This window comes from Dermacentor andersoni, chromosome 11, assembly GCF_023375885.2.
Source record: "Dermacentor andersoni chromosome 11, qqDerAnde1_hic_scaffold, whole genome shotgun sequence".
In the NCBI taxonomy this organism is placed as follows: Eukaryota; Metazoa; Arthropoda; class Arachnida; order Ixodida; family Ixodidae; genus Dermacentor; species Dermacentor andersoni.
The window spans coordinates 355,683-381,920 of NC_092824.1; the positions used below are offsets into that span (position 1 = coordinate 355,683).

The 26,238-nt window shown below is 50.3% G+C and overlaps 1 protein-coding gene and 1 pseudogene across 8 annotated transcripts in view; both read right to left on the reverse strand.

Annotated features, from left to right (window-relative positions):
- LOC126517477 (myb-related protein B-like) overlaps positions 1-26,238 on the reverse strand; it is a 293,223-nt gene that overhangs the window by 69,617 nt on the left and 197,368 nt on the right. For all 8 annotated transcript variants that reach the window (XM_072285350.1, XM_072285347.1, XM_072285352.1 and 5 more), the window contains 2 exons: positions 25,158-25,307; positions 15,254-15,393 (listed from right to left, as the gene is read on the reverse strand). In XM_072285350.1, the coding sequence (XP_072141451.1) occupies positions 15,254-15,393; positions 25,158-25,307 (290 nt within the window). The remainder of the gene's footprint in view (positions 1-15,253; positions 15,394-25,157; positions 25,308-26,238) is intronic.
- On the reverse strand, positions 8,511-11,083 carry LOC140214052 (uncharacterized; annotated as a pseudogene).

Sequence of the window (26,238 nt, forward strand, 5' to 3'; positions counted from 1 at the left end):
CCACCTCGCTCCAGTATTTTCATTTCCGTCGGCACAAAAACACCTGCCGACGTAGAAGGCGTCATCGAGGGTGACCAACGTCTACTGCTAGACCGTGAAATTTGCGTCGCAAGAGGGATCGCTCGACTCCACGGAGGGAAAACGGAAGTGATGCTAACCAACTTCAGCCAAGAGTTCAAGCACATCAGCAAGGGCACGACAATCGCGTACATCGAGGAAATTGTGGAAACGAGCAATGCCTTAGTCCTCTCAGATTCTGCCGCATCTACCCCGCCGACCATAGGCCCCGAACCAGACTTCAACGTAAATCCAAGTCTCCCCATAAGCAAGCAGCAAGAGCTCAGAAGTCTTCTCCGACGATACAAGGACTCCTTTTCGACTTCATCGAAGATTCAACAAACACCAGTTGCAAAGCATCGCATAATAACCGAAGAGTGCGTTCAACCACTCCGCCAGAGCCCTTACAGAGTTTCGACGCGAGAACGTGAAGCTATTATCCAACAAGTCGACGAAATGCTCCGCGACGACATCATCCAGCCGTCGAAAAGCGCGTGGGCATCTCCTGTTGTCCTGGTGAAGAAAAAGGACGGAACCTTACGTTTCTGCGTCGATTATTGTCGTCTGAACAAGATCACGAAGGACGTATACCCCCTCCCACGAATAGACGACGCATTGGATCGGCTCTGCAAGGCTAAATACTTCTCGTCGATGGACCTCAAGTCTGGCTACTGGCAAATAGAAGTCGACGAAAGAGATCGCGAAAAGACCGCCTTCATCACCCCAGATGGCCTCTACGAGTTCAGGGTTATGCCATTCGGACTGTGCTCGGCGCCTGCAACGTTCCAGTGCGTCATGGACACGGTTTTAGCAGGATTGAAGTGGCAGACCTGTCTCGTTTACTTGGACGACGTCGTCGTCTTCGCCGGAAATTTCGACGATCACCTTAGGCGGCTTGCAACACTACTAGAGGCCATCAAATCATCAGGGCTCACTCTGAAGCCAGAAAAGTGCCGCTTCGCTTACGACGAGCTTCTGTTCTTAGGCCACGTCATCAACAAATCCGGAGTACGCCCCGACCCGCAGAAAACAGCTGCCATCGCAAAGTTCCCGCAGCCCATCGACAAGAAGGCAGTGCGTAGATTCCTTGGCATGTGTGCCTACTACAGGCGCTTTGTCAAGGACTTTTCACGCATCGCTGAGCCGCTAACGCATCTAACCAAATCTGATGTCGAGTTCAAATGGCAAACGCCGCAAGCCGACGCATTTCAAGAACTAAAACGACGCATGCAGTCACCGCCGGTACTCGCACATTTCGACGAAGACGCCGATACCGAAATCCACACTGACGCCAGTAGCCTAGGCCTCGGTGCCGTCCTAGTCCAGAAGAAAGACGGACATGAACGGGTGATATCTTATGCTAGCCGGTCGCTGTCAAAAGCGGAAGGCAATTATTCTACGACTGAAAAGGAATGCTTCGCCATCATTTGGGCTACAGCAAAATTCCGCCCTTACCTATATGGCAGGCCATTCAAAGTTGTCAGCGACCATCACGCGTTGTGTTGGCTAGCTAACTTAAAGGACCCTTCAGGACAGCTGGCGAGGTGGAGCCTCAGACTGCAAGAATATGACGTCACGGTGATCTACAAGTCCGGACGAAAACACTCAGACGCCGACTGCCTATCACGCGCCCCCATCGATCCCCCGCAGGAAGACGACGAGGATGACGACGCCTTCCTCGGAATAATAAGCGCAGAAGACTTCACTAAACAGCAACGAGCAGACCCGGAACCAAAAAGCCTCGTCGAGTATTTGGAAGGGAACACCGACGTAGTACCTAGAGCATTTAAGCGCGGATTGTCTTCGTTCACATTACAAAACAACCTGCTCGTAAAGAACTTCCCACCAGTCCGCGTCAGCTACCTTGTTGTTCCGTCAGCACTGCATCCAGAAGTACTGTACGCTCTACATGATGATCCAACCGCTGGGCACCTCGGATTCTCCCGAACACTGTCGAGGATACAGGAAAGGTATTACTGGCCGCGTCTGACCGCCGACGTCGCTCGTTAAGTCAAGACATGTCGAGACTGTCAGCGACGCAAGACACCACCGACAAGGCCAGCAGGATTACTACAGCCGATAAAACCTCCTTACCGACCATTTCAGCAGATCGGGATGGATTTGTTGAGACCGTTTCCGGCGTCAACATGCGGAAATAAGTGGATCGTCATGGCGACGGACTATCTCACCCGCTTTACTGAAACTAAAGCTCTACCGAAGGGCAGCGCAGCCGAAGTGGCGAAATTTTTCGTCGAGAACATTCTGCTGCGCCATGGTGCCCCAGAAGTCCTCATCACCGACAGAGGAACAGCATTTACAGCAGAGCTCACCCAAGCAGTTCTGCAGTACAGCCATACAAGCCACAGGAGGACAACTGCCTATCACCCGCACACGAATGGTCTCACGGAGCGCCTGAACAAGACCCTAGGCGACATGCTAGCAATGTACGTCGATGTCAAGCACAAGACGTGGGACGCGGTCCTGCCGTACGTAACCTTTGCTTACAACACGGCGGTGCCAGAAACAACACAGATCACGCCGTTTAAGCTGGTTTACGGCAGGAACCCGTCGACGACGCTCGACGCCATGCTGCCGCACGTCACCGACGAAGATAATCTTGACGTCGCGACCTTTCTCCAGCACGCCGAAGAAGCCCGACAACTCGCCCGCCTACGGATCAAGAACCAGCAGCGTACCGACAGCCAACACTACAACCTCCGACGACGCTTCGTCGAGTACCAGCCCGGTGACCGTGTTTGGGTTTGGACCCCTATACGCCGACGAGGACTGAGCGAGGAGCTTTTGCGTCGCTATTTCGGACCGTACAAGATGATCCGACGTGTTGGGGCTCTGGACTATGAGGTCGTGCCAGACGGCATTTCGCTATCACAGCGACGCCGCTCACGACCTGAAATAGTCCATGTTGTGCGACTCAAGCCGTACTACCAGCGATAATGAACTTTGGGACTTCGCGTAGCTGACCTTTGGACTTTGTTTCTTTTCGTTGTTTTGTTACTTATGTTTAATAAGTGTCCTTTTGTGTTTCGCTCTTATATTTGTAGCATCGGGACGATGCTTTTTAAGAGGGGGGTATTGACGCGTGTACTTATCTTTATCGGGCGACCACGTTTCGCCGCCTAACAAATGTAATCGCACAGCGCGGGATGCGCCTGCATGTATCCGAAGTTTCTGGAAAGTTATCGATGCTTCTATCCGGCTGTCTGTTGTCGCCGAACCCTGCGTTATCTGATTTCATCGCGTGACGCGAATGGTGTAGAACTTTGTGGAAGGCACGCGGGTCCGAACGATTAGTCTGGAACATTCGACGACTGCAGTACAAAAGCCGACGCGCTTGACCCGCTGATCAGATTTTCGACGATCGCCGAGCGTGTTCGCCACTATCGTTGTGCTATAAGTGTAGCCTGTTTTGTGGGCACAGGTTCGCCCAATAAAAAGTTCGTTTTGTCGTTCACAGTACTGCTACTGTGTTCTTTAACGTCACTACCACGTGACAATATTATATGTGCGATAACATAGACAATTCATGTCGTTGGGAGTTACGTTGCCTGGCAACCCAGAAAACGCGACGCGAAAGCCCTGCTCCCTTTTTCCGGAGGGTGCTCACGCGTCGGCAGCAACGAGGGCGTTCGCCGTGCCTCATGTTTTTTGCTCGCGGAAAACGCGCCATGCGGTTCCAGTTTGACAGGAACACCATCAACTTCAATGTCCGGTAGGTTTCCACATGTAGGCAGGTTCAACAGAGTATTTGCTTCCATTCAGTCTCTGTTCCGCGCCTGCAACGTTCCAGCAAATGATGGACACTGTGCTCGCAGGACTGAAATGGCAGTCGTGCTTAGTGTATTTAAATGATGTGGTCGTATTTTCTGCAACATTTGACTAACATCTAGAGCACCTGCGACTAGCTATTCGCGCAGCAGACTTGACAATTAATGCCGGAAAATGTCAATTCGGCTTCGATGAACTTCGGTTTCTTGGACACGTCATCAGTGCTGAAGGCGTTCGGACAGATCCCGAAAAAACAGCGACTGTTCCGACGTTTTTTGGGTTTATGCGCATACTACAGAAGATTTGTGGAAAACTTTGAAATATTGCTGAGCCCTGCTGAGAGAAGAGAAGAGGAACCTTTCATGTGGAAAAGCAAACAACAAGACGCCTTTGACGAGTTAAGGAAACGCCTGCAAGCTTCTCCAATCCTTGCCCATTTTGATGAGACAGCCGACACTGAAGTTCATAACGATGTGAATAACATCGGCCTCGGTGCCATACTACAGTCGAACCCAACTATATCGAACCCGTTTACATCGAATTATTCTATATATCCAACAATTTCTGGTCACGGTATAGTTACAATGAGTATATACAGCAAAAATTACGCTTACATCGAACAAATATTATAGTGATCCCCATATATCGAACGTCAAGCGGTGGTAAAGTGCCCCCAGAAGTTGGCTTTCCCTCGCGGTAGTGGGGAAACCCGGCAGCACGGCTCCATCCAACCGCTCTCCCTACTGTGACCGTGCTGCCTCGGGCTGTTCGGGCGAGCCGTCGACACTCCCCCTGTCGCGCATAGTGGAGTCTATTAGCTTTATTATTAGTCTATTAGTCTATTAGCCTGTATTTCTTCTTGTGTGCCGTCACTTTTGGCGCTTAATCTATTGAAAGCTATGCACCAACTAGCCCCACAACGTGTTTTACTGGAGTCTATTAGGCCACATCCTCCCTCTTTCTCTATCATCTTTCACTTCCCATTCCCTCTCCCCTGACGGTGCTTCACCGTGCTCCCTCACGGGTTGCAGAATCAAGCGTCCTTCCTTTCTTTAGATCACTATCTATCGACACTCCCCAGCAAAAAAATGATCCTGGCCCGCCTCAGCACTTGCTCAGACAGCCAATCAGAGGCTCTTGTGATCTCTTTGTGCAAGATGGCGAAAGTGCAAGTTGTCTGGCTGCTTTTCTGGTTTATCATGTTTGCGCCTTGTGGGCCTTCTCCCGCAGTGTTGCCGTGATGAAGCGGCAGAATTCGCCTTTCGTCGTGAAGCTCGAAATCATAAATCGCGGCGAATGCGAGAGAAGTTGGATGTCCCCGCAGCATGCAAGATTCCGAGGCGCACTCTCGGTACGATTAGGGCTAAAGTGGCCAGACTCGCAACCCGGTGCCCATGGCGCCCGATGCGTACGCACGGCTGTGTACGAGGGGTTCTTCATACGTTCCGGTTTCCGCGTGCTCGGTGATGACTGTAAATTCTGATGAATGCCCTGTTGCCAGTGGTGCCGAAGTTTGGAGCGAGCTGTCAAAATTTCTGAGACATTCGAATCAACAGTGGACGAGTTTGTGAGTGCAGATGATGGTGTCGCGACCACGGTAAGGCCCAGAAGCGAAGACTACATCGCCGACATCGTACCGAGCACAAATGAAAGTAGGCCCACTGAGGAAGGCAACTACGGTCCTTCGCCCACATCCTCCGAAGTGATTGGTGCACTCGCATTAGTCCGGTGCTTCTGCACGAATGTGGAAGGTTGCGGCCTCAGCTGCTCCAACTCCTTAGACAACGTGGGGAAGTGCGTGCGTCGCAGGCAGCGAAATTGCCCAAGCAGAAGAAAATGCAGGACTAATTGATGCGAAACTACGCTAGTTTCTTCAATAAAGTGATCTTATAAATGGTATGTGCTTTTATGACATCCAATTATTTAGCAGGCTTATATCGAATTATGCTCTATATCGAACTGATAGGCGCTTTTTTTGTGAGTTCGATATAGCCGGGTTTGACTGTAGTGCAGTGGAAGAACGGCCAGGAGAAAGTAATAGCTTATGCCAGCCGTAAGTCTCGAAAGCAGAGGCAAACTACAGTCGCCGACCGTTTATTCGGACTGGCGTACGCCGGTCCGAATAATGATCCAACATTGCGTACGCCGTGTTGATGGATGTTGATGAATGGATGCGTACGCCATGATCCATGTTGGATCATGCCGTACGCCATGATCCACCACGGCGTATGCTTTATTGGATCATCGAAACCTCGACACAGCACACAAGCAAACACCACCGTGCCGACACCAGTCGCACAAACGAAAAACGTGGCCTACTCGCAGTGTCGTGCACAAAGAAAGAAAGAAATCAGCTGCTGCTGGATTGTCTTGACATGGCTTACTAAGCTGAGACCGGAACTGCTGTAGCAACTCTATCGAAGCAGGCAGGAACAATGATGATGAGCAGGGATTTGCAGTAGCGCTACTTCGTGGGGCAGCAAGGAGGCTCCGCTCAAGACAAAGATGGCGCTCAGCGAGTCGAACCATGCACCGGTCAGAGTCGGTGCATGGTGCTTTCGATCGAGTTGGCTCAAGGAGTGTCTGAAAAATCAGACGAGAGGTTGCAACGTGTCCGAACTTTCGGCAGTTGTTATACATTATGGTCTATGGGGAGAATGGCGGTGCCGCGAAGCCGACCGAATAATCGGGCTTGTCCGAATCTTTGGAGTCCGGAAAATCGGTCGGCGACTGTACTCAGCAACCGAGAAAGTGTGTCTTGCAGTCATTTGGGCAATACCGTATTTACTCGCATAATGATCGCACTTTTTTTGTCAGAAAAATTGACACAAATTCAGGGGTGCGATCATTACGCGGGTTAAATTTCCCGCAGAAAAAAAAAATTTTTTTTTCGCCTCGCGTTTGCTGCGGGATGCGAGATTGCGGGTGCGGGACACCAAAACAAAAATGGCGGCCGGCGGAGCAAGCCGAACGCGCCGAACGCGATTTTTTTTTTTCTTCTCGTGAGTACATTACGTGTACTGAAACAGTTTCTTCCGTATCAGTGATGAATAATATCGTTAATATCGGCAAGTTTGCGGCAGTAACGCAGCCATGTCCACTTGGAGGGGACAGAAACAGGTGGGCGCGCTTAACTGCCAGTGACAGAAATGCATGGCCGACGTGCTGCGGAAACTGCGGCATCTGTCTTCACTACTATCCTAATACGGCACGTTTCCGCTAAGGGTGGGCGAATATCTTAGCTGTGTTACAAGCGTCGGCGTATGAATAGGGTACACTTGTAACGTATCAGAGTAAACGTGGCTACTATCATTGCCGCGCGCGATTTGTTGCGTGCTCACGACTGCAAAAGCAGATGAAAAGAATCGAAATGCGCCTTTATCGTTTTTGTTGACATCAACCATTATAAAGCCAACCCATAATAAAGGCGATTTTGGTTGTACCTCATTTTGTCATGGAAGTGCGGAAAGTGATGAAAGTAATGAAATGAGGCATCTACTTAAGAATGTTTGGTGCGTGCAGGCCGCTTGGCTTGTCTTGAAGAGTCGTTCGCGTAGCATTCGACAGATGGTAAGCGCGATCATTATTAGCTAGAATTAGCACACGACATATCGCTGCGGCAAGTTCGGGGTGCGATCATTACGCGGGAAATAAAAAAAATCGAATTTTGACGACAAAATTTAGGGGTGCGATCATTATGCGAGTAAATACGGTATGTAAATTTCGGCCCTACCTCTATGGTAGACCATTCAAAGCAGTCAGTGATCACCATTCGCTTTGCTGGCTGGCGAATTTCAAGGATCCATCGGGACGACTAGCAACATGGAACTTTAGGCTTCAAGAGTATGGCATTACTGTCCTATACCGTTCCGGGAGGAAACACAGTGACACTTGTCACGCGCACCTGTCGAGACAACTGTGTGAGAAGAAGAGGATTTCCCATTCCTTGGCATTGTTGACGCATCACAAATCGCTCAACAACGAGGTGACCCGGAATTGCTTGCACTTACAAAGCCCCTGGAGGGACTCAATGTTCAACTCCCACATATTTTCTCTAGAGGGCTATCTTCGTTCTGTCTGCGAGGAAGTGTCCTCTACAAATGAAACTTCGAGAACAGCGAGACAAAGTTTTTACTTGTCGTACCCACAGCTATGCGAGAAGAAATTTTGCATCCGTGTCACAATGAACCGACAACTGGACACATGGGCGTGAGCCGTACATTCGCCAGGATACGTCTGAAATACTACTGGCCTAAGTTATTAGCATCAGTGAAGCACTATGTCAAGACTTGTAGCGATTGTCAAAGGCGCAAGACCCCATCCATAAAACCGGCAGGCCTCCTCCAGCCAATTGAGCCACCAAAAGCCACATTCCAACAAGTTGGTATGGGCCTCCTTGGACCCTTCCCAACATCATCTTTAGGCAAAAAGTGGATAGTTGTGGCCACGGACTATATGACCCGTTACGCAGAAACTGATTCCCTGTATAGTGCAACGGCTGTCGAAGTTCCAAAATTCTTTGTCCACAATATTTGTTGTTATTACCGATCGTGGAACAGCCTTTACTGCGTACCTAATGAAATGCTTGTTGCAAATGACACATACTGATCACAGGAGAACTACAGCGTACCACCTTCAGACAAACGGTTTAAGGGGAAATATGGGGATCAAAACTAACTTTTTTATTTACCAGCCGATTCTGATGAAATTTTGCACAGGTGTTAATAATATCACATAAACAAAACTGTGAAAATATGGCTGCAATATCTCAAGTACTTTTTTGTTTACAATATTTTTCTGCTTTCATTTTTGCAAAATGCCTGCACACCTGTATATTGATGCTAGGAGTTCAAGCAAACATTGATAGCACTCCTACATGTATTCTCCACACAGTGACATTCCTGTAATTTTTTTAACCTAACAGAATGTTTTTATATTCTTATTCTTTGGCAGCTACTCCAGCTTCATGAAAATCTCGACTGTGAAAACAAAATATAACAAATTATTGAAGCAACTATTTTGAAAACAAAACATGTCACTGTGTGCAGTGATGCACAATGAGCGTAACAAAACAAACGGTGTAAAAATATTCATAATGGTGGCTGAGATATTGGCTTTGCAAGTTGACCTTGGTGGTAGAAAAAAGTTTTGAGAAAAAGGCGTTTGAAGTTTTGGGCCATGTTTATTCGACTAGAAACCACCGGCCTTGTAGTTGCAGGTGTCAGGTGCATCTCTTGGCTTCTTGAATCTTCTATGCTTTCCTTCATGGGCTTTCTGTGCCCTCTTCCTGCGCAAGGCATCTTTCTCGGCCGCTCGACGGAGTCCATGTCCTGCAGGTTTCACGCCAAGCGAGGTGAAAACTCCGTATAAGCTCAAAGGGTGCCACTGTTGAAGCGACACACTGCCTCACTTACGGCTGTCTCTACAGCAATCAGGGAAGCATTTTTATCCTTTGGCATGATTGACCAAATCACGGAGTGCAGGCTTTCTACTGCGTTTTGAGTTTTTTTTTCCTTTGCAACGTTCCAGCAACTGAGGCTCAGAGAGACGCTGGAAAACTGGCAACATGGCCTCAGCTACATGCGGTTTCAACCTGTACTTGTGAGCAGGCTGCGGTTCCTCTTTTGCTTCTGCTGCTCGATGCCTACACCAACTTGTCGGGCCCGCAGGACAGAGCTCGTGGTGCGGTTCTTCATCTGTAGAGGTGACGTGATGAAACGTTGCCATGACTGCTCTCTCCATGTCCTTCACATCCTCGCTCCCTCTCAAGGCCATTCCGTAGTAGCTTGTCAGCCTCTTTATGAGGTCTTGTGTCAGGCCCCCTCGGCCACCAAGGGTCTCTACTGCTCTTAGTGACCAAAGTGCGCAAGTTTGTCCCCATCCTTTTTTCAACGTGATTTACACAGTCCTCTTTGGAGAACTGGATAAACCCGTAGGTTTGGTCCTCACAAAGCGCCAAGTACGTCCGGCTGTCCCCATCGCACACTATATTGGTGTAACGCAGATCATTCTTTGTCAAGGAGCGACGAAAGAGCTCAAGTGCCGCCTCCACCTCCATCCTGCTGGATTTCACACCCGTGTTCTTCTGACATTGATGCGCCTGCCTCCACGCATCATAGTCACTGTCACCTGGCTTTGGCCCCAACATGCACCCATGACAGTAGTTCGAGAGGACTACAAAGTCCAGCACTAAGCCACTGTAAAATTCAATCACAGCCCCTACACCAATGTGGCTACTATGACCCCGGGTCATCCACGTGCCATCATAAATGACTGTGATGTTCTTATGGAATGTTGGGTCCATTTCGTTGTAGACTCTTTTGACAGCTGCAACAGCATCAGTGCACACGTTTGTTGCAGTTTTGCTTGCAGCAGGCATGAATTTAGCTTTCAGGTGCCCCTGAAATATCTTCTGATGAAGCCCCCTGTACGAAACATTCATCACAGACCAAAAGTCTGTAAGGGCAGTGGCACCTTTCCCTATGCTCTTGATTGCTTGCATGGACCTCAGGTTCACCTCAAAGGCCCGGCTTCCTTCTTCTCTTGGTGACGACCACTGTGTTTCCGAAACACCGCATGCTGAGCAACGTAAAACCATCTTCACGGCAAGGCCAAGCCTGGTTTCCGGCACTACCGCTATCCCCGGCTGGAAGCACTGATGGCACGGTGTTTTGCGAAAAAGCGAATTCACAGCGGCAACTTGCACAAGCAAAAACTCGCTTGAGTCCGTCGCCACCGAGCATGCTCCTCCAGCCGTCAACCCCATCTTCCGTTCGGTTGCCGGCACAGAACCAAGTGACGCGCGGACAGTGGCAGCGGTCATATTCAACTCCTCCGACAAGATGAATTGTGGCTCAAGATGTGACTGTATGGTGCGGCCGTTGCTGATGCACGGTTCGTCTTCACGGCCGGCAGACGCACGCGCTTGGACCACACATTCGTCGTCCATCTCGGTGACGGCGGTGGCACAATCGGGGTACGCCGCGGAGCGTTCACAGGACGTCGAAGGCCCGAAAGCATCGGGAAAGGTCGTTATCAGTTCGGTATTGTCACCACTGGAACACAAGGCTGTAACAGCTCGCGAACTGCCCGGCAATGCGTCGACAGTCTCTCTTGCAAGCTCGTGCGCGGATACATCTCCGCTAGGCCTACTTATCGTTCGGATGTTCGGTGGCTTGCGCTTGCGGCTGCCGAAGCGGTGCTTGGTAGCGAATTTCGTCGTCCACGTCCGCCCAGTCATGCTCGAAGCCAGAAAATGAAATAAAAAACTCAAATCCGAATAAAGCGATGAAGCGGCGGCGTACCTCGAGTATCCAACGCGTATACAAAGAGGCAGCGGCCAGCGCGCGAAGAAACGGGAGAAGCAGACGCCGCAGCAGCTCGCTTCCAGACTCAGCCAATGGGGCGCCTCATAGAACGCACGTGACGAAGCAAGCCAATCGGCGGCCGTGACAAGCTGCTCCGCGACCTTCAGACTTTTTGTTTTTTTATGCTTGCTCTTCTCTCTATCAGGAAATGAAAGGGAGGAGTCAAAAGGCGAAGAAGCACGCTCTTCAACGGTACCAGGATGGCCGCGCCGCGTACTGCCGTTCCGGAGCTAGGGACGCTCGAAAACCGCGACTTTTCCACTGATTTTCACGAAATTTTCGCTGTATTGCCTTATGTATATACTTATTTATGGTACTTAGCAGTCGTTTTCAGCGGAAATATTTGAAAATATTATAGAAAAGGGGTCAAAGATTCGAAATCTGCAACTTTCTAAAAAGTGATTTCTTGGTGGTTTTTCCCGAGTTGATCCCCGCGTCCACCCTTAACTGAACGCCTCAACAGAACACTGGCTGACATGCTTTCAATGTATGTCGACGTTGAACAAAGGCTATGGGACAAAATTTTGCCGTACGTCACCTTCGCATATGTACAGCCGTTCAAGAAACAACAGGAGTAACAACTCGTATTCGGCCGAGCAGTAGCCACAACTTTGGATGCCATGTTGCCGTTAGATGAAGAAAACAATAACTTATCTGACCTAGATGATTTCTTGTAAAGAGCCGAAGAGGCACGACAGATGGCAAGCTACCGAATACGCCGCCAACAACGCATCGACTCCAGCCGGTACAACCAGCGACGTAGTGAAGCTCATTATCAGCCACGTGACAAGTGTTGGGTATGGACCCCAGTGAGAGGCCTTGGACTGTCTGAAAAGCTTCTCTGCCAATACTTCGGCTCTTACGAAATATTTCGTCATATATTACGAATTGAAATCCGCTGGACACGAGAGCCCAAGACAGCGCAACTCCACGGAAGTTGTGCATGTTGTCCGCATGAAACCCTACCACGAGAAGTCATGAAGAGGAGGAATGAATGTTTATCGTCAGAAACACCGAGAAAGTGTTCTTTCTTCGCCCTAGGTGGGCGGCTCTCTTAGTCCAGAAAGCCTTGTCCTGTCGTCTTTCATGTGTCTGTTGTTTTGCGCTAAACAAAGTATTCCAGAAAGTCGTTGGCTAATGCCGCAGCCTGGGCCCGGTCCACCACACTTCGCTGATCATCCAGGCTCTGTGCCTTTAACATTGCCTCTCAAGTTTCTTCGGTCGCTTGTAGCGGTTCTGAGGCATCATCTCGACTGTTTTTCTCCCGGTGTGGGCACACCAACACCATGTGTTGGAGGGTGTCTGGTACATCACAATATCGGCATAGGTATGAGAATTTGGTAGGCTGCATCCAGTGCTTGATAATTCCATGGGCATATGTATCCGTTTGTAGTCTGCAGAGGGCGGTGGCTTCTTCCTTGCTTAATTTTGGCTATGGTAGAGGATATTGTCTTCTTTCCAGTCAGTAATGTTGGAATATTGCGGCGTAGTTGATGGGAATGTCCTCCACCCTCGTCGCTTCCCGGAGATCATGCGGCACGAAATCCCGGCTGGTATGCTCTCGGGCGACAGCATGTGCTGCTTTGTTTCCTGCCAGGTGTTCGTGGCCTGGGGTCCATGCGACGTATATTTTGGGTAGTTCTTGGCGTCTTGTTATTTCTTTTAGAATCTGTGGGGATGCGCGACTCTCACGCGTCCCCTGATATGTTGTTTTCTCGCACGGCGCGTCTGCTGTAATCCAGCTTCGCCGCGTTGCCTGGCGCCCGCGGCGGTCGGAGTGGTTGAGGTGCAGTACGAGAGAGGGCGCGAGTGTTGTGCTGCTATCGCCGCCGACAGGCGGGGTTACTTGGGCACCGAAAGACAAGGCGCTTCCTCTTTGGTTCGAGATCGTCGAGCGGCGCGGACGTCCCATGCTGACGCCGATCCATGCTTCTGCGAGACTGTCTCGCGTGGCCGCCTTCGAACGCGCCACCGTTCGTGTGACCGTACATGCGAACGACCAGGCGTTGGGATCCAGCATGGGGCGAACATATTCGCTCGCTATCCCGTCGCGGTGAGTCGGACTTCTAGACTTGTCGCGCGCCCATCGGCATGTTTTGTGTATAGCAACTCGGCTAACAGGCATTCATCTATGAAAGGTGCAATAAATGCCCTTGCAATTGTTTGCACTACTGTGTTGTCGTTCCTTTGTCCCAAGAGCACGGGAGGAGAACCCCACAAATCTTCACTGCTGCGACAGAAATTCGGCCTTTTCGTAGGTTTCTGGACGTCGTTTGCGAGTCGCTCAAGATGATTGCTGTGTCTTTGCATGTGGCGATGCCGATGACGATGGCCACTTCCTTCGCCGTTTCTGGATTTCTGGCCGGTATGGTGGCAGTGACTAGCTCATTCCCTTGGTTGTTCGTCACGGTAATTGCGCATGCCGATGGTAATTGGTAATTGCCGATGCGGTAAGGAGGGGGATAATGCAGTGACAATTTGGTCACATTGAAGTTGCACGCCTTCGTATTGGACGCTGGGCATGCCATAGCGTGGTGGTGTTCAGCAACAACAGGCAGTGATCTTCGTGGCACAGGTAGCCGGTTGGACCCGGCTCGCATGCGCCACGTGCACGAGGTATCACGCTAGAAGAAAGAAGACTGTTCGAGGTCAGCTTGAGAACGCGACTGCCAGGGATTTCTTCACGGCCGCAGTGACTTTTAGTTGTGGGCACAGGTTTGCCCTTAATAAATATTGTTGTTTTGTTATAACCTGCGTTCCTCAACATCGTTACAATATGCTTAAAATGTTTTACACTTGGTTACAGCAATATTAGCTCTGTGTCTGGCTGGTTAAGCACTGCACCACTAGGTGGCTGCACCGTGCAGAGCGTTCCCATTTACGCCTCCGTCACTCTGTCAGAATGCCTAGCTCGGCTCCGGTGACCAAATACCAGATGCGCTTGGCACTGCAGCAGAACACTTGCAATGCATGCTGCTTGGATCTTGCTTGCTGCTGGGTATCAACGGCCAGGTGGCCAGTGAGGAGGTTGGAGAGGCTTCGTGTGCTGGCTCCAAGACAGGATGCAGAGCTAGCAAAGGCAGAGCTTAGCCCCGATCGCTCAGTGAACGAGTTGGAGTAGAAGCAGGACTAGCAATGAGGGTTCAGTTCAGTTCAGTTTTATTTCTTTAAAGACCCCTTTGCTAGGGGTATTGCATAAGGGGTGGGTACAGTAGGGAATGCAAATATAAACACAGGTATACAGAAAAAATTGTACATGGAAGCTACATTTTCGCAAGTGCATAAAAACAGAAATAATAACATGTGAGAAAGCAGGTTATTGATTAGCCAACAAGGACAAATTTTTGAGAAACGATGTCGGGCAAGTGATTGCAGCTACGTGGTGGGGAAGGGCGTTCCAATCTGATGCTGTGCGGGAAAAAAAAGACGAGGAAAAAGTAGTTGTGTGGGAGCGTGGGCGTAAGATTTGTAATGGGTGCCCAGTTCGTAGCGATATGCGTGCGGGTGTTGTGATATATGGCTCGTGAAATAAGGAACTGTAAAAAAACTTATGAAAGAGGCAAAGGCTAGCAGTAGCGCGGCGACGTGCAAGGGGCTGAAGATCAGATTTCGCTCTTCAGGATGATACGCTTACCTCGTATGAGTAGGATGAATGGATGTATCTGACAACGCGGTTTTGAAAGGACTCGAGCTCGTTTACTAGATAGACTTGATATGGATTCCAGATGGGTGATGCGTATTCAATTTTCGGTCTGATAAGGGATTTGAAAGCTAGAAGCTAGGACTTGTAATCATCCGTAGCTCTTTTAATATGAGATGGATTCACTTGAATTATGGCACAAATATTTTACTGTAGCCGTACCCTGTGGGTCTATAAATTTGCCCAAGCCGTTTCTAGACCCTTTGAGTGAAACTTGGGGCCCATGAGAAAAACGAGAACAAGGTGATAGCAAAGGTCCGTGTACTTTGTTCCCTTAATCTCTTGTGCCGTAATATTGCTGTTTCCTGCTTTACGTAGGCCTTTGATTTGTTAGTAGACGCACCTGTTGGCAGCAGCTGGTGACTGCGACATCTGCATCAGTTGGAAGTCATGGATTGAAGGGTGCGGCACATCGCCACCCCGCACAGGGGTTGACGTCCGCTGCATGCCTCCCAGTGGGCACATGTGGGGCTGGTTCAGAAACTGCACAAACGCATACCGCGCAGGTATTAACACTGTCCACCGTCTATGGTGCGCTAGTTCACAGTGTGCAAAATAACTTCTTGGCCGAATTGGTGTTCACTCTAAGACACAATTTTTGTAGAGCTGAAAGGAAAGAGCAGACATAGAGCATTTGTACTGCATATATGCAGCATGTTTTGCATCCGAATAAACAGCTGCACGTGTAGCCCCTGTCCTTGTGTCTCCTCTTTCCTTCTAGATGTGCAAGCATTTCTATGGTTACACAATGAGAAAACTGTCCGTCTATCCCTCCTTCGCATAACATGATCGCTTTCAAGATAGAGCCAGCCGCCTATGGAAGAAGACGACTCCAGGCACATTTCTGCCGTCAGCGTTGCCGTGAGGGTCCTGTTACGTTTCGCCTACAACGCGCGGTATAGCCGGCGCGGATGCAACGGACGCCGGGGCTTCGTTTAAAGCGGCGGACATTTTGGCCCGTTCGGAGCTCCCGCAAAGCCTCCCCGCCAAGCGCGTCCAGGCGTGTTTCAGTGCCACGTGTCTTCGTGTGTGCGTGTGTGTGTGTGTGTGCCCACGCTTGTCAAAGCGCGGCAGCCGGGGAGAGGAGCTCCCCAAGTGTGAAGCGAGGAGGTCTTTCGGCGCCGGCTTGGCTGATGCGTCACTACACTCGTCTCAACGTGTCTCTCAGACTGTCCGTGCCACACCGTCACGTGGTCTCGTCACGAGGCCTTCCTCTTGCCCTCGACTCCGAGAGTATAAGAGCAGCTGCTCCCGGACGCCGAGGGAGGCTCCGATTTCTTCTGTTGAGTAACGTGCACTCCCGTCTCTCCACTTCGGTCGACCTGACCGGCCGCTTTTTTGCGATGTTAGAATAAACAAGTTGTTCTGTTACCAGTCGACTCATGCTTTGCCGGGACCTTCGGATGCTTCCAGTTGTGCCCCAGGCCGCCAGGCCAACGCTACCCTTGGGGCTTGCGACCCATTTGCAATAACGGGCGTCAGCACTGAGATTCCAACTCGTGCCAGCGGTGCGATTTACAACAACTGGTGGCAGCGGTGGGATCGCAACAACGGAGGCCAACAGCGAAGATATGCGGTTGACTGTATGCTGAGCAGCACAACGACCATCCGGGAGCAGTGCAACGAGCCCTGTGTGATGACTGGTTGCCTGCAGCGGAACGACTGCGCTGAATTCTTGGCTGCGAGGTTTGGTGAGTGCGGGACTTTCTTCTTCCGAGTTTTGCCAGGCTTTTGTTAGTGTCAGAAACAGAGCTGGTAATTGTGGTTGTCGTTGCTGCCGGGTTAGTTTGCGGCAAGACAATAGTAGGCAGTAGAGGAAGCAGAGCAGCCATGGATTGGAAGTCGTTGCGCAAACCGAAATTGCTGGAGCTTGCAAGAGAGTTGGGTCTGGATGTCTCAGACAAACTCAGAAAACCAGAACTGCTAAGGGCTATTATTGAGTTAGAAGCTGAGGATGACGAGCTGTCGGAATGCCTTGAGACCATTGAGGAGAGGGAGACGGCAAGAAGACAGGAGCGCGAATATAAAGAGCAGAAAGAGAAAGAGAGAGAGCAACAAGTGAAAGAGGAGCGCGACCGTCAACACGCTTTGGAAATGAAGCGTCTCAAGGTAGAGATGGAACGCGCTCGTAGTGGAAGTGAGGCACACGGTGCAGGAGAACGAGTATCGTTCAAAATGACTGACCTGATGCGGCCGTTTAAGCTTGGAGAGGACATTGGTTTGTTCCCGGTTAACTTTGAGCGAACGTGCGAGAAGCAGGGGTTCTCTCGGGAAACGTGGCCACAGCGCTTGCTCACTTTGCTACCCGGCGAGGCGGCCGACGTAGTCGCTTCCTTGAATAGAGAGGAGGCTGAGGATTTCGACAAAGTGAAATCGAGTCTGCTAAAAAAGTACAGGCTGTCAGCGGAGGCGTTCCGTCGGAAGTTTCGGGAAAATGAGAAAGGTAAAAGTGAGTCATATACAGAGTTTGCCTACAGGCTTATGTCAAACATGCAGGAGTGGCTCAAAGAGAAAGCGTTTGGTGACCACGAGAAAGTTCTGCAGTGTTTCGGGCTGGAACAGTTTTATAGTCGGTTACCTGAGAACGTGCGGTACTGGGTCTTGGATAGGCCAGACGTTAGTACGGTGGCTAGAGCCGCTGAGCTAGCCGAGGAGTTTGTGACGCGTCGGGCTCGCGGAGCTAAGGACGGTCAAAAGGGTGAATTTGGCTCCAAGTTTGAGAGGCCGAAGTTCACGCCCATGAGAGCAAAGGGGGACACACGTAGTGCGGATGCGAGTGAAAGCAGTCCGACCGAACGTAAGGAGACGGCGGCAGCCGAAGCCGAACGCAGAAAGCGGTTCGAGACGAGGCAAGTGCGCGTGTGTTATACGTGTCAGAAGCCGGGTCACTTTTCGGCGCAGTGTCCAGAAACAAAAACAAAAGTCGTGTTTTTGTCATTATGCAGCACTGACGAGAACATGAAGCTTCTCGAGCCTTACATGCGAGACCTCCTCGTGAACGGGAAAGAGTGCCGAGTGCTTCGCGATTCCGCAGCTACAATGGATGTAGTTCACCCCTCTTACGTAGAACCCGATATGTTCACGGGTGAGTGTGCATGGATCAAGCAAGCCGTGGAAGCTCATAGCGTGTGTCTGCCCGTAGCAAAAGTGCTTATTGAAGGACCTTTCGGAGCACTTGAGACGGAGGCGGCAGTGTCATCTATGCTGCCCCCCCAGTACCCGTACCTATTTTCGAACAGGTCCGATCACCTCCTGCGCGAGAAGGGGCTTTTGTTTCGTGAGGCTAGCGTTCAGGCCTTAACCAGATCGAAGGTTCGGGAGCTCGCTGCAAAGGCGGTAGTTGCGGGGCCGACGTTGTCGAACGATGAGAAAGGCTCAGAGGCGCAGCAAGCTGATATTCAGAGCATGCCCGAACTGAATAAAATTGAGCCTGTAGCGTTAAAGGCACCAGATACTGGAGAGGAAATTCCCGATGCGGGAAAGTTAGAAGAGCTATCTGCAGATTTGCTCATCGCGCCTACGTCAGACGGACTTAATAGGTTGCTAAAAGTCAGCCGGTCGGCTTTGATAGCCGAGCAAAAGAAGGATGGCAGCCTAGAAAACATCCGCTGCATTGTCAAGGAAGGTATCGCCAAGAAAAATGCTCGCTTTGTGGAAAGAGGTGGGGTCCTGTACCAGAAGTATCTAGACCGCAGGGGAGTGGAGTTCGATCAGCTGATCGTGCCTCAGTGCTACCGTCAGGATCTGTTGCGCTTGTCGCATGGGGGTTCGTGGTCCGGACACCTAGGAGTTAAGAAAACTAAGGACAGTCTCTTGCAAGAGTACTATTGGCCAGGGTGTTTTCGGGAAGCAGACCACTTTGTCAAGACATGTGACACCTGTCAGCGGGTGGGCAAACCAGGGGACAAATCGAGGGCGCCGTTGAAGTTGGTACCTATCATTACGGAGCCTTTTAGACGGCTCGTTATTGATACAGTGGGACCTCTGCCGGTAACAACCACGGGGTACAGACACATTTTGACTGTGATCTGGCCAGCGACAAAGTTCCCTGAAGCAGTACCGCTTAAGGAACTCAGCTCAGTTGAGATAGTCAATGCACTACTGTCCATATTTGCGTGAGTTGGTTTTCCTGCGGAAATCCAATCAGATCAGGGCACAGTGTTTACTAGCGCTTTGACGACAGCCTTTCTCGAAAGGTGCGGGGTAAAGCTGTTACACAGCTCAGTGCACCACCCCCAGTCGAATTCCGTTGAGAAGCTCCACTCCGTCATGAAGCGCGTGTTGAGAGCATTGTGTTTCGAACATCAAACTGACTGGGAGCTGTGTCTGCCTGGGGTGATGTTTGCATTACGGACCGCGCCGCATGCGGCTACGGGGTTTTCGCCAGCTGAGCTGGTGTACGGTCGCTCGCTGCGATCTCCGCTTCGCATGCTTCAAGAATCGTGGGAAGGCAGGGGCGACGACCCAGTCGTGGTGGAGTACGTGCTTAAGCTCCTCGAACGCTTAAGAAGGGCACAGGAGCTGTCAGGTGAAGCAATGGTAAAGGCCCAGCAAAGGGCCAAGGTTTATTATGATCGGACAGCCAGGGCCCGTCGTTTTGAGGTGGGCGATGAGGTCATGATATTGCGCACATCGCTAAAAAACAAACTCGACGTGCAGTGGGAGGGCCCAGCACAGATTGTTCAAAAACTGTCGGACGTGAACTACGTGGTCAGTCTGCCAGGAAAACGGAAAGCACAGCAAGTTTACCACTGTAATCTGCTCAAACCCTATAAGCAACGGGAAGCAGTAGTGTGTATGATGGTAAACGCTCCCGAAGAGCTTCCGGTCGAGCTTCCGGGACTAGGCTCAGTGACGAACAGGAAAGACACCGATCAAGTCATTAGTGACTTAATCAGTAAAGCATCGCTGTCGCCTGAGCAGAAAACCGAACTACACCAGCTCTTACAAGAGTTTCAAGGTCTGTTCTCTGAGAGGCCTGGTAGGACTTCTGTCCTTACTCATGACATAGAACTTACCTCCCCAGAGCCAGTACGATCCAAGGCGTACCGGGTGTCACCCCGCCAGAGCGATATTATGAAGGCTGAGGTAAAGAAAATGCTACAGCTCGGTGTTATTGAGGCGGGTGAGAGTGATTATACCTCCCCTTTGATTTTAGTTGAGGTACCGGGCAAGGAACCTCGTCCTTGCGTCGACTACCGCAGGCTTAATTCCATCACTAAGGATCAAATTTATCCGATCCCTAACATCGAGGAGCGCCTTGAGAGAGTGAGTAGCGCTCAGTTTATTTCCACCCTAGATCTGGTCAGGGGTTATTGGCAGGTTCCACTTACAGAAGAGGCTAGTAGGTATGCGGCGTTCATTTCACCAATGGGGACATTCCGTCCTAAAGTTTTGAGTTTTGGTTTGAAGAACGCGCCATACTGCTTTTCAAGCCTCATGGATAAAGTGTTGCGGGGACAGCAAGAATTCGCTTTACCGTATCTAGACGACGTAGCGATATTCTCCGCATCCTGGCCTGAGCATATGGCCCACTTGCGGGCAGTGCTAACCCGCCTGCGCGATGCGGGCTTGACAGTCAAGGCTCCCAAGTGCCAGTTAGCACAGGCCGAGGTTGTCTACCTCAATCACGTGATTGGTCGGGGTCGTCGCCGCCCCTCTGAAATAAAGGTGGCCGCTGTGCGAGACTTCCCGCAACCGCGCACGAAGACCGATATTCGGTCGTTCTTAGGTGTCGCCGGCTACTATCAGAGGTACATCCCCAGGTACTCTGATATCGCGGCTCCCCTGACGGATGCTCTAAGAAAGACAGAGCCGCAAACAGTCGTCTGGGACGAGACAAAAGAAAGAGCTTTTAGCGCCCTAAAGAGCGCCCTAACAAACCAGCCTGTGCTACGATCGCCCGACTACACAAAAGGGTTCGTTGTTCAGTGCGATGCTAGTGAGCGAGGCATGGGCGTTGTACTGTGCCAACGGGAAAATGGAGAAGTAGAACACCCCGTCCTGTATGCTAGTCGTAAGCTGACCAGTCGTGAGCAGGCGTACAGCGCCACCGAGAAAGAGTGTGCGTGTATCGTGTGGGCCGTTCAGAAATTGTCATGTTACCTAGCTGGCTCGAGGTTTATCATTGAGACGGATCACTGCCCTCTCCAATGGCTGCAGACCATCTCTCCCAAAAATGGCCGCCTCCTGCGCTGGAGCCTCGCTTTGCAACAATATTCCTTTGAGGTGCGTTACAAAAAGGGGAGTCTCAACGGTAACGCCGATGGCTTAAGTCGAAGCCCCTAACGTGGGAATCAGCCTCAAAATTGTTTGTTACTGATGTTTTTCTTCCTGAGGCAGGATTTTTAACATATTGCTTTTGTGTAGTGTTTCCAAGTGATGATGTGCTTTCTAGTGCAATTTTCCGATTTGTGGACGCGTTCTGAGTGCTGCTAAACTACTGTAAGGAACTAGGCAGTAGTATAAAAGGGGAAAGAGCCTGGCAGGGCTTAGTGAGGGTTGTGCCGTGCTTGCTGACTGAGCGGTTGACTTTCAGCGTAGTTCTAACGCTTGCCGGGAACGAGAACAAAAATGCCAACTCTCCCGAAGTCACTTTGCAGTGTCCTGTATGAACCTGAACGAGAGATCGAGGCCTTCTCTGTGCGCTGCGCTCAAGAAACGCCGAAGGACGACCGACTTCGGTTATGAGCATCATCAAGCGACATCCCTCCGGACAGCGGATGCAGTCCCCTGACCATCGGGATCTCCTTCCCCCGGCGGGGCGGTCTGTTACGTTTCGCCTACGACGCGCGGTATAGCCGGCGCGGATGCAACGCACGCCGGGGCTTCGTTTAAAGCGGCGGACATTTTGGCCCGTTCGGAGCTCCCGCAAAGCCTCCCCGCCAAGCGCGTCCAGGCGTGTTTCAGTGCCACGTGTCTTCGTGTGTGCGTGTGTGTGTGTGTGCCCACGCTTGTCAAAGCGCGGCAGCCGGGGAGAGGAGCTCCCCAAGTGTGAAGCGAGGAGGTCTTTCGGCGCCGGCTTGGCTGATGCGTCACTACACTCGTCTCAACGTGTCTCTCAGACTGTCCGTGCCACGCCGTCACGTGGTCTCGTCACGAGGCCTTCCTCTTGCCCTCGACTCCGAGAGTATAAGAGCAGCTGCTCCCGGACGCCGAGGGAGGCTCCGATTTCTTCTGTTGAGTAACGTGCACTCCCGTCTCTCCACTTCGGTCGACCTGACCGGCCGCTCTTTTGCGATGTTAGAATAAACAAGTTGTTCTGTTACCAGTCGACTCATGCTTTGCCGGGACCTTCGGATGCTTCCAGTTGTGCCCCAGGCCGCCAGGCCAACGCTACCCTTGGGGCTTGCGACCCATTTGCAATAACGGGCGTCAGCACTGAGATTCCAACAACTCGTGCCAGCGGTGCGATTTACAACAGTCCGTATACAGTCTAAGGATGACAAAATTGTCGCCGTGTGCTGTAAGCTTAATGTGCAAGTGATCGCTGCTCAATCTCACGCACACAGTGGACGAAAGCACGGAGGAAGCACGTCTGTCTTCTGTTGCGCGGAAGGCTTCTGGGGCAGGGTAGGGACGGGGTGCGCATTTTACTCCGGACAGCCCAGGCAGCTGCTCTGTCTTGAAAGCCATCTGCGACGGGCACAAAGTCCACGCTGTGCTCCATTTTCATGACTTAGTTCACGTTGATGATACGAACTGCACGGAGGTCAATTCACTCGCTATTGCCGCCGCGTTTTCTCACTGTACTGTTTTGACAGCGAGTTTCCACGGTCATCGAGTGAGACGTATTCATGTTTCCTTACGCGTACGTGGCACCATGCTTGTTAAGGGGGGACGTGGGTCCTAAATTTTTTTTTTCTTTGAGTGAAGCTTTAATAAACTCCACTGTCTAGGTTATTTTTTCGTGATGATTTCACATCTGTAATTAGATTTTTGATAGCTGTAGCAGTTCAAAAATACTGAGGTCTGAAGTCAAATTAATTTCAAACTCATTACGGGGCTTTTTGACGATTCTGTCTTGCTAAACCAAAAACTACATGCATGACACCATTGCTAAAGACCTACTGTAGGGGGTGATGCTATTTTTATTCATTTGGAAGCATTTTGCGGACAAGAAAACAATATTGCATTTATTATGAACATTTTTTTCTAATTAGCAGCGATTACTATACCTGAATCTAATTTTCATGATGCTGCAAGAGTAATAAAAATAGCATCACCCCCCAGATCATTTCAATACGAATAAAATGATACCACCCTTGACATTTTTGGCCAAAAACAACCCAAAAAAAGCACCTGTAAGGTAGAGTACCGTGTGCAAAAACATCGAACTGAAATGAAGTTTGAAGTATTTGAAGTTTCAAACAAATGTAGCTTTTGCTGAAGTGAATCTACAGCAATACAAATGGCCCCATTTTGAAGCTCTATGTTTTGTGCGAATGGCCATACTAAATGTGTGACTGCACACTCTCAAAATAATAGCACACTGGCCACTGAACTAGCACAAGAAACTTTATTAAGCACCATGCTCTACAAAAAGCATGGTGCCTGGGTTTCAAACCGAAGTGTAGAACTCTGTGTTGGCATGAATATAGTTCCAGTGTTGTACATGCAGGCTGGCTGATTGATAGCAGTCTCCAATACAATCAGTGAGGCATTTTGTCATTTGGTAGAATTGACCATGTTACTGAATGAAGGCTCTGAGTGTAAGTAGCCTTCCAAGTCATCTTCACCTGACAGTGGCTGTAGAACTTAGGATCAGAGAGCCAGTGACAGATATGCAGCTGCTAGCTGCTTTCCAGAATTTTACTTTTGTATGATGCCGTGATCACTTCTGCAGCCAGGTGTGTGCCAGCCCAAAGGGCCTAGTGAACAGAGCTCAGGATGAGGTTCTCTTTATGAAGGGGTGGTATGATAGATATTGTTACGAGCTATCGTGACAATATGATAATAGAGTGAACGCGCAATGTGCTTGGTTGCAAGTCCAAAGTGCCGACACGCGAAATGCCTAGTCGCAGGCTCGAGGAGTTGACCCTCGATGCACTTATTCGCGCAGTCCGAGGTGCCGACGCGCGAAATGCCTAGTAGCGGGCTCGAGGAGTCGACACTCAGCGCGCTCATTCACGCAGTCCTACGTGCCGACGCGCGAAAGTCCTAGCTGCGGGCTCGAGGAGTCGACACTCGATGCGCTTATTCGCGCGGTCGGAGGCGCCGATGCACAAAATGATTAGATGACGGTCCGAGAAGTCCGCGCGCGATGTGCATGATTGCAGAGTCAGAGACTCCCTATGTGCAAAATGTTTAGCCGCGTTTTCGAGGATTGCGTGCGCGATACAAATTTGTCACGAATTCGAAACGTCACGAATTTGTCACGAATTCCGAAACACCGAGTGCTGAAAGGCTTAGCCGCATGTCCGAGGATTCCGCGCCTGAATCTTGATTGCGAAGTCCGCGTCACCTATGCTAGGAATGCTTAGCCGCGAGTCTGAAACGTCCACAAGCATAGAGATCGGCCACGCTACTGCGATGTGTGCGTACCGCCCGTTTTGACATGTCGAGATTGCGGCGAGTGGAGACGTTCACACCTGCGAGGTGCAAAGAGCCGAGCAGACGACGCGAGCGCCGGACCAATGGCGAACCGCGCTGGAGGCCCGTGGCGGGCGCGGCCAATCGCAGACTCCGGCACAACCTTCAATCATTTGCTTTTTGTGCGCTTGTTTCCGTATGGAAAAGATCGCTGAAGCGGTAAATTTGAATACGGAGAAATGCGCTTTCAAACGAGACCAAGATGGCGGCGCTCGGTCGCGCCGTTCCGCATATATTGTGGCGTGAAAAACGCTGTTCTTTCTTGATATCCGCGAGATTTTTCGCCACCTTGGCTGATAAAACAAATTTTTAGAGCACTTCTAAGTGGTTTACAGTGATGATATTTGGCTATCAGATAGAACAAGGGTTATAGAAACTGAAAATGTGATTTTCGAAAAATCAATTTTTTTTTGGCCATTTTTCGCAATGCAAAACCCGCGTCCCCTCTTAATTTAGTTAGTATGCCCACATTGACAAGCTTACAAGGCCGAAAAAACTACTATCCTTACTTCGTATAACTAGCTGTCCACTAATTTGCAATTGCAATCGATGCTTTGCCCTTCGGGCATAACTGTGACACTTTTTTGACAATTCCACAAGGATCTCCTTCGTGGCTTACTGTAAAGTACGTAACCATGCTTAGCACACACACACACCTGGGATGGTGAGAAGGGCAGTGGCTTGCGAGGTGTTGCCAAGTCGTGGCGCCAGCGTGTCCCGAGGACCTGCTCCTCCCGCAGGGAAGGCCGCAACCCTCCTGCCAGCGGAAGTTGCTGCTCGTCGGCCACTGCTCGAAGGGGCACCACCTGTAGTGCGCACACCATACACACAGATGTGCAGGACCGAAATTCACATACTCAGTTGGATGGAGTAAGCACGGTACATAGGCGTTAACTTGCAATTCGCTCAACAGATCACCCAAAAGTTCCCGATGCAGTCGTGAGTAGTCATTTAATCAGTGCAGGATATAAAAGCATCATTGAAACCAGTATCATTGGCAATATTTAAACATGGTGTTTCACTATGCCTTTTTAAAGGAGTACAGATAAGTCATCTTGCTTTTTCTTTTTTCTTTAATTAGGTGCAGGACATCAAAATGCCAGAAAAAGTACTAGCAAGCCACAGAGCACCCTATACACTTTATTCGACATACCAGTTCCACTTCGGTCTCCAAGGAGATATACAGAGGAGCCTCGATATAACAAGCACGGGTATAACGAATTACTGGTTATGTCCAGCTGAATATTTGTAAGAATTACATGCATATTAAAATTTTTATAGCAAGCAGTTTTGAACGCAAGATGGATGTACAGACGAATGCACTTATAACAATCTATCAGTTCTAACGACCACATTTCACGGCAATTATGGCTTTCCACCCTGCCCATTGAATGCATCCAGATATAAAAAACATTTTCAGAAGTTCTGGACTGTTACAAAGAACATTTAAAACCCAATCATAGCAGCGCAGCCCACGCTGCTGTGCAGCCAGGCCTAAAGGCCAGGTTCTCCGCATTTCGTTTTTCGTAGGGAACCCCACACTTGCGTGGTAAGGCTGCCCTCTCCCCTCCATGGCCGCCCATTCCACTACTCTTTACAAGACCATTTTACGGTGGGGGGACGCAGCACCAGCAAACTTGGACTCGAATCAAGATGAGCTGCATTCAACAACCATCCTAGCACATCAAAAGCTGATGCCAAAGCTTTCACAGACAGAGCAAATTGTGATTTGGGCTT